Genomic DNA, 14,917 nt, shown 5'->3' on the forward strand with positions numbered 1-14,917 from the left:
TAGTAATATAACTAGGTTAGTAATATAATAATAATGCATTTTATTTATATAAAGCACTTTACATTCTTGCGAATCTCAGAGTGCTACAGGGGTTTAAAAGCATGGCATAAAAACAGCGTAGGAAACCAAAACAATTACATAGGACCAAACTAGGCTAGACTAAAAGGGTCAAATTTAAAATAAAAGGCCCAAGAGAAATTAAGAAAACACTTTGTTAGGTTAGGTTTAGGCTTGTAACCACCTGGGCCAAACACCAAAGAAAGAGGGAGTCCCTTGCACTATCTCCTCTCATTGTCTTGATTTCATTCAGTAGTGTGCTGTGATGTGATCATTCTCTTGTATGTTCTCTTTTATCGGCCTCGAGCGGTATTTTAATTTCAAGGACCCCCAGTTTGATACGCATTATAGGCCACAGACACCCCGGGGACCCTCTGGAACCAACCTCAAGGACCGCTGGGGGTCCTCCGGTCTGAGTTTATTATTCAAATCACCCTGGCAACCAGGTTTATTTGTACGCGCTAAAGACATGATGATCAAAGTGTGTGCTTATGGTTAAGATAAAATGAAATAGATTGATTAGAATTTACATAAATGATGTAACTGAATACTCTTGACTTTGGAATAAGAACCTACTCAGTAGGTTCTTATTCCAAAGTCAAGTAGGTCCTACTGTAACCTCTGGACATAATCCATTTGATTACTTTAAATTCCTTTTCATTCCTTTGGTGATATTTTCTGGTTAAAACAGAAATGTTTTAGTTAAAAGGTTAATGCTCTATATTCTGATAGTAATCTTTCCTATAGAGTGTTTGTTCTCTAGTAATCTTTCCTATAGAGTGTTTGTTCGAGAGAGAGAGAGAGAGAGAGAGAGAGAGAGAGAGAGAGAGAGAGAGAGAGAGAGAGAGAGAGAGAGAGAGAGAGAGAGAGAGAGAGAGAGAGAGAGAGAGAGAGAGAGAGAGAGAGAGGGGGGGAGAGAGAGGGGGGGAGAGAGAGAGGGGGAGAGAGAGACGAAGTTCGCTTCAGCCGACTCAGCACCGTTTCAGGTTATATATCCCCCCTAATCAACATGTGCCGTCACAGGTACCCCCCCCCCCTTCAGTCAAACGTTTGACCTTTGGTTCAAATCCGTCCCATGAAAGTCACCTTGTTTGCCGTCTTGGTAGTGACAATGCGTTGTCGGCCACCCTGAGCCTCACCCAGTCCGCTCTGACACCACACACCTGCTCTCCTTCCCTTCAGGGTGCCAAGACGTCCACCACGACAGATCCTCCCATCGCCCCGCCCGTGTCCGAGGAGGACGACGAAGAGGAGGAGGAAGAGGAGGAGGAGGAAGAGGAGGAAGATGACGACGAGCCACCGCCCGGTCATCGCGCCGCGCCCGGAACACACCAAATCTGTGAGTTCCAACTAACTCTATTTCACTAAACAAAATAGATAATTGATCATTTAATATGAAATTATTAATTAATAATCTATCCCTATTTTGGCTATGTCATTATAGGAAAAAGATTAAAAAACTAAAAAATAGCTAATCTAAAAGCTCACAGCCGAAAATAGTCGATCTGCAAGCTCACAATGTATTGCAACGTGAAGCTTTGTGAGCTTGTAGATCGGCAATAAAAAAATAATAACTACAAACCTCTACACTAAAGAGGTTAGGTGTAGAGGGAAAACATAGAAGTCAGCATGTCGTCTGTGGAAGCATGTTTTGCGCAGCCGATCTACAAGCTCTCAATGTGTCCGCGGTGCATTGAGAGCTTGTAGATGTTTAGGAATCAGCGCTATTGTGTGCGGGGCTCCTTTCACATTGTTTTACAAATCACACAACGGGCCTGAAAATTAAGGCCCGGCCCTAACTGGCCCGGCCCGAACAATTACCACAATTGTAGGCCCGAAAACCCGAAAAAGTGTTATTGTGTGCTTAATGTCCTCAAAGTCACACATTCAACAAGCTTTGAACTGAGCTTTGCATTTTGGCCAGTTTTTTTTTCATTACACGGGCTGTGAAGGTCGGACGGTGACGAACTAGATGCCTGAGTAAAGTTCACTTTGAGCTGCATCCAATGCATCCACTGCCATTTACGTCAACCTTACTGTTCGGCCGCTAGGGGCAGCTAGGGGCAGTTGGAATTATTTTTTGGGGGGTAATAGAAAACAAATATTTTCACAGAACTCTCGGCTCGGCTCGACCCAACCAATTAGCATACATTTCCAGCCCGGCCCGCAAACGTCGGGTCGGGCAGGGTCGAGTTTGGGCAGAATTTGAGAACTCTAATTAGGTCATAGAAATCCGTAGGGTAATGATGGTTTTATTTGCCTTGCAGATCTACACACGCTCCGTCCTGGAGCCCCTGAAGCCCCCCACCCCTGTGAAAGAGGTGGTGACCCCTCCGGAGTCGCAGGTCCAGCCGGACGACACGTCCAACACCATGTACCGTCACACCGACCGGCAGAGGAAGAAGTCCAAGATGACCGACGAGGAGATTCTAGAGAGGCTCAGTACGTCTCCATGTTGTCTGTCACCCTGGTGTGTGTGTGTGTGTGTGTGTGTGTGTGTGTGTGTGTGGCTTTCACCAACTAGTCGACTAGTATAACCACTAGTCGACCTTGTTGGTACTAGTCGAATAGTTGATGAAAATGAAAAAAAAAGGTTTTTATTTTTTCATTGCCATAGTAATGGCCCATTACTATTATTATTATCCTCCTGCCTTTATTTTTTATCAAAAGGAGTCAAAAGTATTTTTGTATATATATATATATATATATATATATATATATACCCCCTTTGGAGGATCTTTGGAGACGCTGCTGGGCTGCGGTGCCAGAAGCGCTTCCCTTAAAACGGCATCAAAATAAAGACAGGAGGATAATAATAATAGTAATGGCATTAAAACATTTTCCCCCTTTTTTTAAATAGGTAAATATCGACTAGTCGACTAGCACTGGGTCAAATTAGTCGACCAGTAAAAATCTCTTGTCGTGAAAGCCCTAGTGTGTGGGGGTGTGTGTGTGTGTGTGTGTGTGTGTGCGTATTATTATACTTGTGAGGGTCAAATGGTCCCCACATTGTGAGGACCATTTTCCTGGTCCTCATGAGATAAATGGTTGTTTTATGGTAAAAAAAAATGTTTTCTAACCCATTCAATCCGGGAACGCATCTACAAATGTCTTCTAAATCCTAAATGGTTTCTGATAAACGTATGTTGCCATAATATCAGTGGTGCTCAAACTTTTTAATGTGAAGGACCACCAAAATTATATGTATTTAGCTGCGATTCGCAAAAAAAATCAGGCTTTTAAAAAAATAGCCAAAAGAAACCTAAAATTACACAGATGCGTTCCCGGATTGAATGGGTTAATGGACATTTCAGTCAATAAACATGATATCATGTAAATATGCCGCATTCAGCTATAACATAGTTTCCATCCGTAGTCCCACATACACATGCACCACAGCAACAACATGACACAAACTAACCAACTACCTTTGCAGGGTAAAAATAGCAATTTTCTTTTTAAATGACATTCGTAAAGATTGTCGTCCTAAAATGTGTGTGTTTATTAACTGTTATCTCTCTCACACAGGGAGCATTGTGAGCGTGGGGGACCCCAAAAAGAAGTACACGCGCTTCGAGAAAATAGGACAAGGGTGAGTCCTGTCCCGTCCTCCTCTCCCCTTTAATCTGTAGCTGTCAACAGGGAGCTGGAGCCGAGGTGGATTATGGGGGATTGGTTAACCCTGTGGCGGACAAAGTACTCAACCCCAGTAGTACTTGAGCTCAAAGTATAGATACTCCTCTATACACAATACGTGTCTTTGAAATGTGGTGGTGTGAAAGTCATAAATATCAAAAAGATACAAATACTCAAGTACGATACTCTCATTTTTTAAACTTTGTTACTGTCCAACACTGGCTGGCTGGCTGGTGGATCGTGGGGGATTGGTTAACCCTGTGGCGGACAAAGTACTCAACTAAAAGTACTACTAAATATAAAAACAAATACAAATACTCAAGTACGATACTCGACAAAAATATACTTTGTTACTTACTGGCCCACCCTGGCTGGAGCCCAGGTGGATCATGGGGGATTGGTTAACCACATGAACTCGAGTGACCCAATTCTGGGGCCAGGAGATTTTTTTGGTGAAGAAAAAAAGTAGGGGGCCTATTATAGACCCCTGTGGGACACCGGCCAACAAAGTATATAGGGTTTATGTGGTTATAAGGACCATGGCTCCAGAGGCCCCCCCCCATCGCCGGCCCCCTGGGATCCAGTGTTCCCCCCCAGGGCCGGCTGCCCGTCCGTCCCTGCAGTCTGTCTGTCTGTCTGTCTGTCTGTCTGTCTGTCTCAATAAACGGAGGATAATGTTGCAGCTTTAAGGGAAAATACAATTTAGCAGTTTGTGGTCTGGGTCTGGACCAGGAGAGATTGAGGCAATAGTGGCTACAGAGAGACAGAGAGGTAGAGAGGGGTGGGGGGGCTTGAGAGAGAGAGAGAAGAGAGGGAGGGAGGGAGGGAAGAAAAACGAGTAGCAGAGAAGAAAGGAGAACCGTTTCAAGAAATGGCCAGGGGCCAGTACAGCTCAGCCTTTTTTGATCTCTGCTCTCTCTCTCTCTCTCTCTCTCTCTCTCTCTCTCTCTCTCTCTCTCTCTCTCTCTCGCTCTCTCTGTCGGACTCACTCACTCACTCACTCTACATCGTTGTTGTTTTTGCTCGAAACGCGGCGCTAAGCCACTCGTTTTGAGCTTGTAGATCTGCTACTTTTGCTATTTTTGAATTTGAATCCTGATAAGTAACAGTTTTGGACATATGAGGTGTCCACCCGACAGAGACTATATGCCTCTCTCTTGATATGCCTCCCCCAATGTTTACCTACGAGACAGAATCGAGCGGTCTGCATAGATTCTAAACTCTTCCAGCCGATGTCGAGGCTGACGACACGCTCCATTGTTCTCTCTCCTCTTGATCCTCTCCCTCCAGCCTCCTCCAGAGGGAGGGACTCGGCCGGTTGGAGTCTATTGACTGACTTTGCAGAGTTATCTATAAAGTTATTAGGGCCTGCTGGAACCAAACAGGAACAGTCTGTGCTTCATTATTCATAGCTTACCGACAATACTGTCTGGTGTAGCTGACAGCGGGATGGAGGTGCCAAAAGGCTTGAATTCACCTGGCTGGGCTGCATGTGCGACAGCAAAGCCACAGAGCAGGATTTAAAACTCAAAAGTCTATCTGTCTGCAGCTGCAAGATAACCTCCTGCCTGTGTGACTCCTGTCGAGGCAAAATCCTGAGTTTTAATGTTTAAAAACTGAACGAACCCTTGGGGGGATAAGATAGTTGTACGAGGCAAAGCAGAGTAGTGTTTTTTTTGCCACAGTTTCATCTACTTCCATGGTGTGTGTGTGTGGAGAACAAGTCTAAAGAGGTCAGAACTCCAGCAACACTTGTAGTATAGAGACAGTGGTGGACAGTAACAGAGTATATTTACTTGAGTACTGAGTACTTAACTCATTCAATCCAGGAACGCATCTGTGTCATTTTAAGATTTCTTTGGCTATTCAAAAACAGCAGATATACAAGCTCATAGCACGGAGGCGAGTACGGCACTATGAGCTTGTAGATCTGCAGTTTTAGAAAAATCTTAACATTTTATACAGATCTTTCAATGTATATATTTTTAAAGCGATCATTTGTAACTCAAATCTTTGCTTCTGGGGGTCCCTGGAACAAAAAAAAATCAGATGGAGTTCTACGGCCAAATACATATCTAAAAATATTTATACTGTTATCAACATAACAGTATGTTGCTGTATCAGTGGGGCTCCATCTTTTCCATGGTGAGGACCCCCAAAATGATATGTATTTGGCCGCGGACCCCCATCTCAAAATATGTTGTCCCAAATATATATATATATATATATATATATATATATATATATATATATTAACTTATACAATTGGGGTGGTTGTATTTTGTCTCCCTGCTCTTCTATTGAGACATTTAGATCGTGTCAAAGGTCATGTCTCATCCTAGACACAGGATCTGACACGAATTTTTACGAAAGGTAAAAGATTCAATTTATCCCCTGAGAAAGCAGGGAGGCTCTTTTAGCTCAATGGTAAAAAATGTCAGCTCTTGCGCAGGAAAACGGGTTCAAATCCGGGGTGGAAGAGGAAAGCTACATAGTGCAGCTTTAAGTAACTTTTTTGAGTATCTGCACTTTATTATTTGTATTTTTGGGCGGTGAAACCGCCCCTATAAGTGAGATTTGGAAAAATGTACATTTTCCTGCGCTGTGATCTGGGCCCAGGAAATTTGTAGAATTATCCTGCGCTGTGATTGGCCAATCACAGTCTATTCAGGACTGTGATTGGCCAGTGTCACATGACACATGTGCATAGCCCTATATAAGCAACCATAACTTGAAAAAAACCAAAATTTGGTTTTTTTCAAGTTATGGTTTCGTCCATCATAAAGAGTGTTTCAATAAATGTATTTATCTTTTGTACATGATTGGTTGACTCCATTCAGTATTGTGATTAGCTAGCAAGACACCGCCCACTTCACACAGGGTGTGATTTTTTGGATACTTATGACTTTCACTCTACTCCACTACATTTCAAGGTCAAATATTGTCCTTTTGACTCCACTACATTTATTTATAGGAAGGGAAATGGCATATTATGAATGAACCTCTCATTTGACAGAGCAACTTTCACTAGTACAGTTAAGTCATATTTTACTACAGGAGTACCGTATCTATACTTTGACTCAAGTACTGGGGTTGAGTACTTTGTCACCACCGCTGATACATAGAACAACTTTATTGTTAAAAAGATCAATCCAGTTTGGCTTGAGGCTTGTTCTATTTCTATAAATAATTTATATTCTCTATACTGCAAACTGTTGGAGTATTGACCTCTTCAGAAAAATAGCTGTAGGCCACTAGCTATTCTAACCACGTGCAATAAATGGAGACTACATTCTGCATGTTCACCAAACATACAGGCTAAATAACACTGTATCACTCCACATTCTGCATGTTCACCAAACATACAGGCTAAATAACACTGTATCACTCCACATTCTGCATGTTCACCAAACATACAGGCTATATAACACTGTCTCACTCCCCAAAAGGCATATTGTGGCATTGCAGCAACGCGGAAGTCCAGTTCTCAGAGTTTCTAACAATCCGACCAAAAAACTGTTAAAACTAAATATTATATAGGCCAGTTGTTGGGGTAACCACAAGCAAAAAGTGCTTGCTGGATACGATACAATGAAATAATACACATTCTGTAATGTGTTATATGTACTATATGTTTAGAGTATTTTGATGGATGCATCAGGAAGGAAATAATACACATTATGTAATGTATTCATGATGTACTCGCTGTATTTTCAGGATCTTTTGATGGATGCGAATCGTCAGGTGGAAACCTCATATGTACAAAACTGTTGCTTTTCAGGATTCATATTCGAAAGCATCAAAAGCAGCAGATCCGCAAGCTTGAAACTCGTCGCTTCGCACCACGTTTCAAGCTTGTGGATCTGCTACTTTTGATGCTTTTTGTGTGACGCTGTAGTATGATAAAGTAGGGGCGTTAATTTATGAAAAAAACACAAACATTTAAAAATATGGAAAGAGGTTTCTGCCCGACAACAACATAGATGTAACTTTTAATAGGCTTGTTTCAAAAAAGAAAAGAAAAACCTTTAGCGTATCATTTAGTGATAAGTTGTTCCTGTTTCCACAGAGCGTCTGGCACGGTGTACACAGCCATCGACATCGCTACTGGCCAAGAGGTAAAGCCACGGCATTTCTAGCTTGTAAATGAAACCACACGGTAATTACGGGTTGCAATTAAACCAGCAACGGAGGAGTCCTTTTAAGACCTTTGTTTTTGCGAAATGGAGGCTGGTGATTTGCATTTTTGGAAACATCGACTGTTGAATTTCAAGTGGTTTTGTTTGTTTTGTTTTGGGGTTTGGCTTTTTCTTCCCCCAGAAGAAGGGATTAACTGCATTAACCCTGGCGTCCCTGGTACTACTTGGGCATGTCGTTATAGGCAAAGAATCTCCAAAATAGCCTAGTAGGCCCTACTACAGAATTGTTAATTTTTCTTCCAAGATATTCCAAGATCTCCATGTATGCCTATATATGGGCATATATCGGTCAGATCGCCGGTTCTGGACAGCCCGCCTATCCATCCGACTCAATGTCGGGGCGTCAGAGACGAGTGCGCCGTGTCTGAAGTCGGTCGGTTTTGACTTCAGACGTACAGAGATTTTGTGCATTTATTGTATAGATTGTATTGTTGTGTTAGCATAGTCTCTGCGTACTATGTCTCATTATGACACGGCTTGGTTGAATGCTTGATTCTGATTGGTCAATCGCTGAATAGGGCTGGCAAGGCTGGTGTCACTCCACGGCTGCGGCTAGCCCCGCCCCCGGTCGGTGGGGTCAACATCTCCCTTCACTCTGAGGTTCGCTAATAGTAGCCTGCTAGTTGGTGCTCTTTCAGCAGTGTTTCGCCAAAATGGGAATGAATTGTTGTATGAAAACTGTTCCACGGCTTCTCACCATCGACGAGTTGAGAATAAAGGGGCTAAAATGGACAACGGACTAACTTTTCACCGCATTCCCAAATGGAAGCCAGCCAGGTCTCCCGACGTAACAAAGAGACGATGCATGGCTTGGTTGTCATTGATTGATTGAATATTTTATTAGGCAAAAAATGTAAAACAGCACAGTTACATTTAAAATACTTTGTCTAACAGGTCCGTTCATAAAAGTCCTTGCGGACTTTTATGTTTCCAATGAGGGCCTAAGTCACACCTCAGGATCCATGTAGAGAGAGTTATAGGCACTATACGCAACAAGTACCATATATTAAATGGTAGGGTACCCATCACTCTGATGCATACACCTAGCCTGGTTCCAAACAGGCTGATAATCAGGCTAGCATAAACCAGGAGTGGGCAGGACATGACAATCCTTGACAAAGTTGTCTGAGCGTCTGAAACTATTTTTAATAGTACCCTTCTGCATAGTAAAAGCAGACATGAGGTTATGCTCTGTAGATACATTATCTGTTCCCTTTTTATGTACATAGTAACCTGTACATGTTTTCAAATAAAATACATAGTCTTTCTACATAAAATGATTATATGCAAATAGAACCGCATTCTTTCACATGGCTAAAATGCATAGGCCATTATATTATTATGCAGTGCTTTCATTCAATGCAAATATAACCGAATCCTGATGATGATGATGGCTCAAGTCACCAGTTGCCTGACCTGTTAATGATCACATTATAATATGGATGGGCAGAGACCATTTCACTCCTCTTTGAGCCTGATGAGGTTCCTTTTTTATACACATAGTATCCTGTAAATGTACCTTGTTTTCAAATAAAAGACACCTTCATGTGACGTTGACTTACAGTGGTTACTTTGTAGATTTAGATTATTATTACAAAACATACAGTAACCACTTCAGCCCATACATTTCGGCCATTTGAAAATAGCCGATCTACAAGCATTGTGAGCTTGTAGATCTGCTATTTTCAAATTATTATACATTTTATACATTTGAAAGTGTGTTTTTGCAGTTGGCTTTTAACATTGTTGATGTCATTCTTTGTATGTGCCGCTGTGTGTACAAGCTATATAGTAGTGTACCCTGTTGGATGGGTCTGTAGACTGGTAGTGACCCAACCAACATGGTGAATCTTGGCCACGCCCCCCAAATCACTCCCCCACCCAAGCAAACTTTGCCAGCCCTATTCAGCGGTGTGTTATTTCTGGAATATGAGCGATGAGCTCAAGAACAGACCGCTGTCTAATCAAAGACTCAGAGCACCTGCTCATATCAACCTGTGCTGCTTTATTTTGATGCTGTATCCAACATGACATCCATGTAAACAAACACACCATGTCATTTACAGCTAAACATTGCTCTAAAGAATGTTTTTGAAAACATTTGAAGCGAGAAATAGACAATGCAGTAACCAAAAAATGTATTTGATCAACACTTCCTTGTTTTCTTCCAGCACAATACTTTCATTACTTTAAGCAAGGAAATACTTCGTTTTGTTGTTACTTTTGGGTCAATTTATTAATCTATTTATTAAGTAGCCGTGTCGTTGTTGAAAAATAACCCCCTTCAGATTGATTAAACACCGAGGCGGAGCTGAGGTGTTAAATCATCCTGTCGGGGGTTCTTTTTCAACAACGACCAGCGTGCTGACAATTATCCCTTGCTTAGCATTTCACTGCTTGTAGCTGTATGAGTGAAGTGACAAATTAACCCCTCTTGATACTCGTGTGTGTGTGTGTGTGTGTGTCTCAGGTGGCGATCAAACAGATGAACCTTCAGCAGCAGCCCAAGAAAGAGCTGATCATCAATGAGATCCTGGTGATGAGGGAAAACAAAAACTCCAACATAGTCAACTACCTGGACAGGTCAGCCTCCTCGCATCATAAAACACTCCAGGAATATGTGTCTGTCGTTGTTGCTGCCGGTTGGAAACCTTGTCTGTTATTTCTCAGGAAACGGAAATGATAACCAGTGTCTTCCAATGGATCCAAAGTTATTATTTAGTCACAATCTCTTCTTAAAGGGATAGTTCATAGCAATTTTTTGCTATCGATTAGTCACCCAATGGAGACTTGAATTCATGAATATTGGATATATTTTTTTGTTTTTGTCGCATTTCTAAGCCAATAATGTGATGATCGGCAGCTTGTGTCTCCTACCGAAACCGCTGCTTACCGGTCCGCAGGTCATCAAATTATTGGCTTAGGAATGAGACAGAAACTAAACAATATCCATCAATTCAAGTCTCCATCGGGTGAAAAAAATAACATTTTGGGTGAACTATCCCTTTAATACTTTTCATTGCCTATCTAAATAGTTTCCACCCAACATCGACAATATGCAACAGACAAAAAAAATAGCTTCTCTCTGTGGGGGGTGGTATTGTACAGTACGTAATCTTTTCCATGCGCTGTATATAGTGTTTTATCTCTCTCTCTCTCTGTCTCTCTCTCTCTGTCTCTGTCTCTCTCTCTCTCTCTCTCTCTCTCTCTCTCTCTCTCTCTCTCTCTGTCTGTGTGTAGTTACTTGGTAGGAGACAACCTGTCTGTGGTGATGGAGTATATAATGTGTTTTATCTCTCTCTGTGTGTGTAGTTACTTGGTAGGAGACGAGCTGTGGGTGGTGATGGAGTATATAGTGTGTTTTATCTCTCTCTGTGTGTGTGTGTAGTTACTTGGTAGGAGACGAGCTGTGGGTGGTGATGGAGTACCTGGCCGGAGGCTCGCTCACAGATGTCGTAACGGAGACCTGCATGGACGAGGGCCAGATCGCTGCGGTCTGCAGAGAGGTAAGAGATGCCAAGATGTCACATCAGCAAATATCCCCACCTGCTGCGGAGCGGAGCAGAGGAGACTGGGACGATAAGAGCTGACCCCCTTTACACCCCTCTGGTGGCATGCGCACGCCCATGCAAATATTACCGTGCACTTTTTGGTCTCGCATTCGGCACTTTTTGCTGCAGCCTTGGCTCGACCCTGTGAAACCGTGAGCTCATCAGGTCAGTTTATTTAGCCAGTGGTGGAAAGTAACTAAGTACATTTACTTAAGTACTGAACTGTACTTAAGTACAATTTTGAGGTACCTTTACTTTACTGAAGTATTTCCAATTGGCTATACTTTTACTTCTATTCCACTACATCTCAGAGGCAAATATTGCACATTTACTCCACTACAATTATTTGAAAACTTTAGTTACTAGTTACTTTGCAGATGTAAATTATTACATTATACAACACATATTATCCACTTTAGCCCTATTTTATACCTAGGCTGTTTGAAAATAGCCGATCTACAAGCTTGCGTTGTGAGCTTGCAGATCTGCTATTTTCAAACATTTTAGTACTTTTACTTTTGGTACTTCAAGTGCATGTTGGTACCAATACTTTTGTGCTTTTACTCAAGCAAATTTTTAATTCTGGACTTTTACTTGTAACGTACTTCTACATTGCATTATTGTTACTTTTACTCAAGTAAAACATTTGAGTACATTTCCCGCCACTGGCTTATAGCAAAACATTCAGCTGTTTCTCAGGCTGTTTCTCAGGCTGTTTCTCAACAGATTTCAGGTAGCAGGGTACTCGGCGGGGTGACGCAGGGGAAAATACCTGTCACACCGACAGCGAATTTTATGGGTTCGAATCCACCGCAATAATGCATCCTGCTCAGTGGTGTAAAGTAACTAAGTACATTTACTCAAGTACTCTACTTAAGTACAATTTTGAGGTACTTTTACTTTACTGGAGTATTTCCAAATGTCTATACTTTTACTTCTACTCCACTACATCTTGGAGGCAAATATTGTGCTTTTACTCCACTACAATTATTTGAAAACTTTAGTTACTAGTTACTTTGCAGATATAAATTATTACATTATAAAACATACATTAACCACTTTAGCCTCATTTTATACATAGGCTATTTGAAACATTTTAGTACTTTTTACTTTTGGTACTTTAAGTACATTTTGATACCAATACTTTTGTACTTTTACTCAAGTAAATTTTGAATTCCGGACTTTTGCTTGTAACAGAGTACTTCTACATTGCAGTATTGATACTTTTACTCAAGTAAAACATTTGAGTACTTTTTCCACCACTGATCCTGCTTGGCCGAGGCGTTCGTACAAACACAATCGGACGCGTTTTTGGGGGGGAGGGAAGTCGGGCGGGGAGGGTTTCACAAGCTGTGTGTGTTTAGCAATTATTCCCATGGGGCTCTCAGTCTGTAGTCACACCAGCATCCAATTTTGCATCTCCGTCTGCAAATTCATTGTTCATGGTGGTCAGACGTGTTTGTCTCTGTCTTACAGTGTCTTCACGCATTAATACCATGTGTCTGTCTCACAGAGTCACAATGTATTCAAGCATTAAACCCACTTCTCTGTCTTACAGTGTCTAAAGGGATAGGTTCGCCCCAAAAAAAATGTTTTCAAGTCACCCCATGGAGACTTGAAGACTAATCGATAGAGAAAAAAAGTCATTTTGAGGGTGAACTATCCCTTTAAAACCACTTCTCTTGTCTCACAGTGTCTTCAAGCGTTGGACTTCCTGCACTCCAACCAGGTGATCCACAGAGACATCAAGAGTGACAACATCCTGCTGGGGATGGACGGCTCCGTCAAGCTCAGTAAGTTCACTGCAGAGGAGAAACAATGGGGGCAACCTATAGAGGCGTGTGTACAACTGTACAGTGGTGGAAAAAGTACTCAAATTCTTTACTTAAGTAAAAGTACCAATACTGAACTATAAAAAATACTCTGTTACAAGTAAAAGTCCAGAATTGAAAATTTACGGGAGTAAAAGTATTGGCATCAAAATGTACTTAAAAGTACAAAAGTAAAAGTACTAAATATTTGAAAATAGCAGATCTACAAGCTCACAACGCGTCGCTTTTATTGGCAAGGCCACTTGGCCTTTGGTGTTGTTCATTTTTTGAGGGCACAAAGGCCAAATGCCAGGGCGAGACGGCCATCAAATAAAACAAGATTTTAGTCCATTGAAATAATTAATTGAATTTAAAAGTTAAGGATGTTTTTAAATTGAATATGTACAGTTAAATCTACAGTTAAATAAATACATTATGGAATCCATGCTCAGCCCTGCACCAATCAAAGTTACTGGATTGGTTTAAAGATGGCATGCCATTTTTTGAGGGGCACAAGGCCAAACTGAGGGACCACGACGGCCATGGCCTTCGTGGCCTCCCTGAAACTCCTGCCCTGGTGACCACCTCATTTGGTAGCATGCGTCGGCCTTTACAGTGTGTGTTATTGTACAGTGTATATTTTGTTTATTAGAACATCTACAGTATTACGCTTTAAATAAGCATGCAAGCCATGTCGTCCCGTTTGGGAAAACCGGGCCTTGAATTTAATGGCAATGTTCAATAATATGGAGGACGTGTCAAAATGGACCCCCGAGGCTTCATTTCTACACTTTCAGAGTTAAATTAACAGTCAATATTTCACCATGGAAATTATCCATTGACCCACATGAAGGGGCCTCCACTTAACCCATTAAAACCGGGAACGCACCACTTAAACCATTATTTTATACTTTGGCTTTTAAATAATAGCAGATATACAAGCCCATAGCGCGCTACGAGCTTGTAGATCTGCTATTTTTTTTAAATAGTGATTTTTTTTTTCAAATCATTGAATATATATTTATATATTTTTTAAGCGAACATTTTTAACTCAAATCTTTTTTTCTGGGGGGTCCGTGGAACAACATATTTTGAGATGGGGGTCCGCGGCCAAATACATATCATTTTGGGGGTCCTTGACATGAAAAAAGTTTGAGAACCACTGATTATACTGTAGCAACATACGTTTTTTTCAAAAAGTAGAATCCCCAGAAGCAAAGATTTGAGTTACAAATGGTCGCTTTAAAAAACATATATATATTCAAAGATGTGCCAAAAAATGTCAAGATAAAAAATGTATGCAGATCATGTGCTATGAGCTTGTAGATCTGCTATTTTTGAATAGCCAAAGAAATCTAAAAAATGACACGGATCAGAGAGTTGAGAGTTGGGGGACACTAAAGAACGTGACACATCCTCATCCTCATCCCTGTCTCTCTACCCGTACAGCGGACTTTGGCTTCTGCGCCCAGATCACCCCGGAGCAGAACAAGCGCAGCACCATGGTGGGCACGCCCTACTGGATGGCCCCGGAGGTGGTGACCCGCAAGGCCTACGGGCCCAAGGTGGACATCTGGTCCCTGGGCATCATGGCCATAGAGATGGTGGAGGGAGAGCCGCCGTATCTGAACGAGAATCCCCTGAGGGTAAGGGAGGAAACACA

At 41.7% G+C, this 14,917-nt stretch overlaps 1 protein-coding gene across 1 annotated transcript in view; it reads left to right on the forward strand.

Annotated features, from left to right (window-relative positions):
• Window positions 1–14,917, forward strand: part of LOC308090008 (serine/threonine-protein kinase PAK 3-like) — an 87,296-nt gene that overhangs the window by 61,130 nt on the left and 11,249 nt on the right. The window contains 9 exon segments of the mRNA XM_080435035.1: window positions 1,240–1,359; window positions 1,361–1,396; window positions 2,325–2,499; window positions 3,586–3,649; window positions 7,763–7,811; window positions 10,363–10,475; window positions 11,281–11,398; window positions 13,137–13,236; window positions 14,704–14,900. Of these exon segments, the coding sequence (XP_080291161.1) occupies window positions 1,240–1,359; window positions 1,361–1,396; window positions 2,325–2,499; window positions 3,586–3,649; window positions 7,763–7,811; window positions 10,363–10,475; window positions 11,281–11,398; window positions 13,137–13,236; window positions 14,704–14,900 (972 nt within the window).

The sequence above is a fragment of the Gymnoscopelus braueri genome (genome assembly GCF_963280865.1).
Source record: "Gymnoscopelus braueri genome assembly, chromosome: 8".
NCBI classification, from domain to species: Eukaryota; Metazoa; Chordata; class Actinopteri; order Myctophiformes; family Myctophidae; genus Gymnoscopelus; species Gymnoscopelus braueri.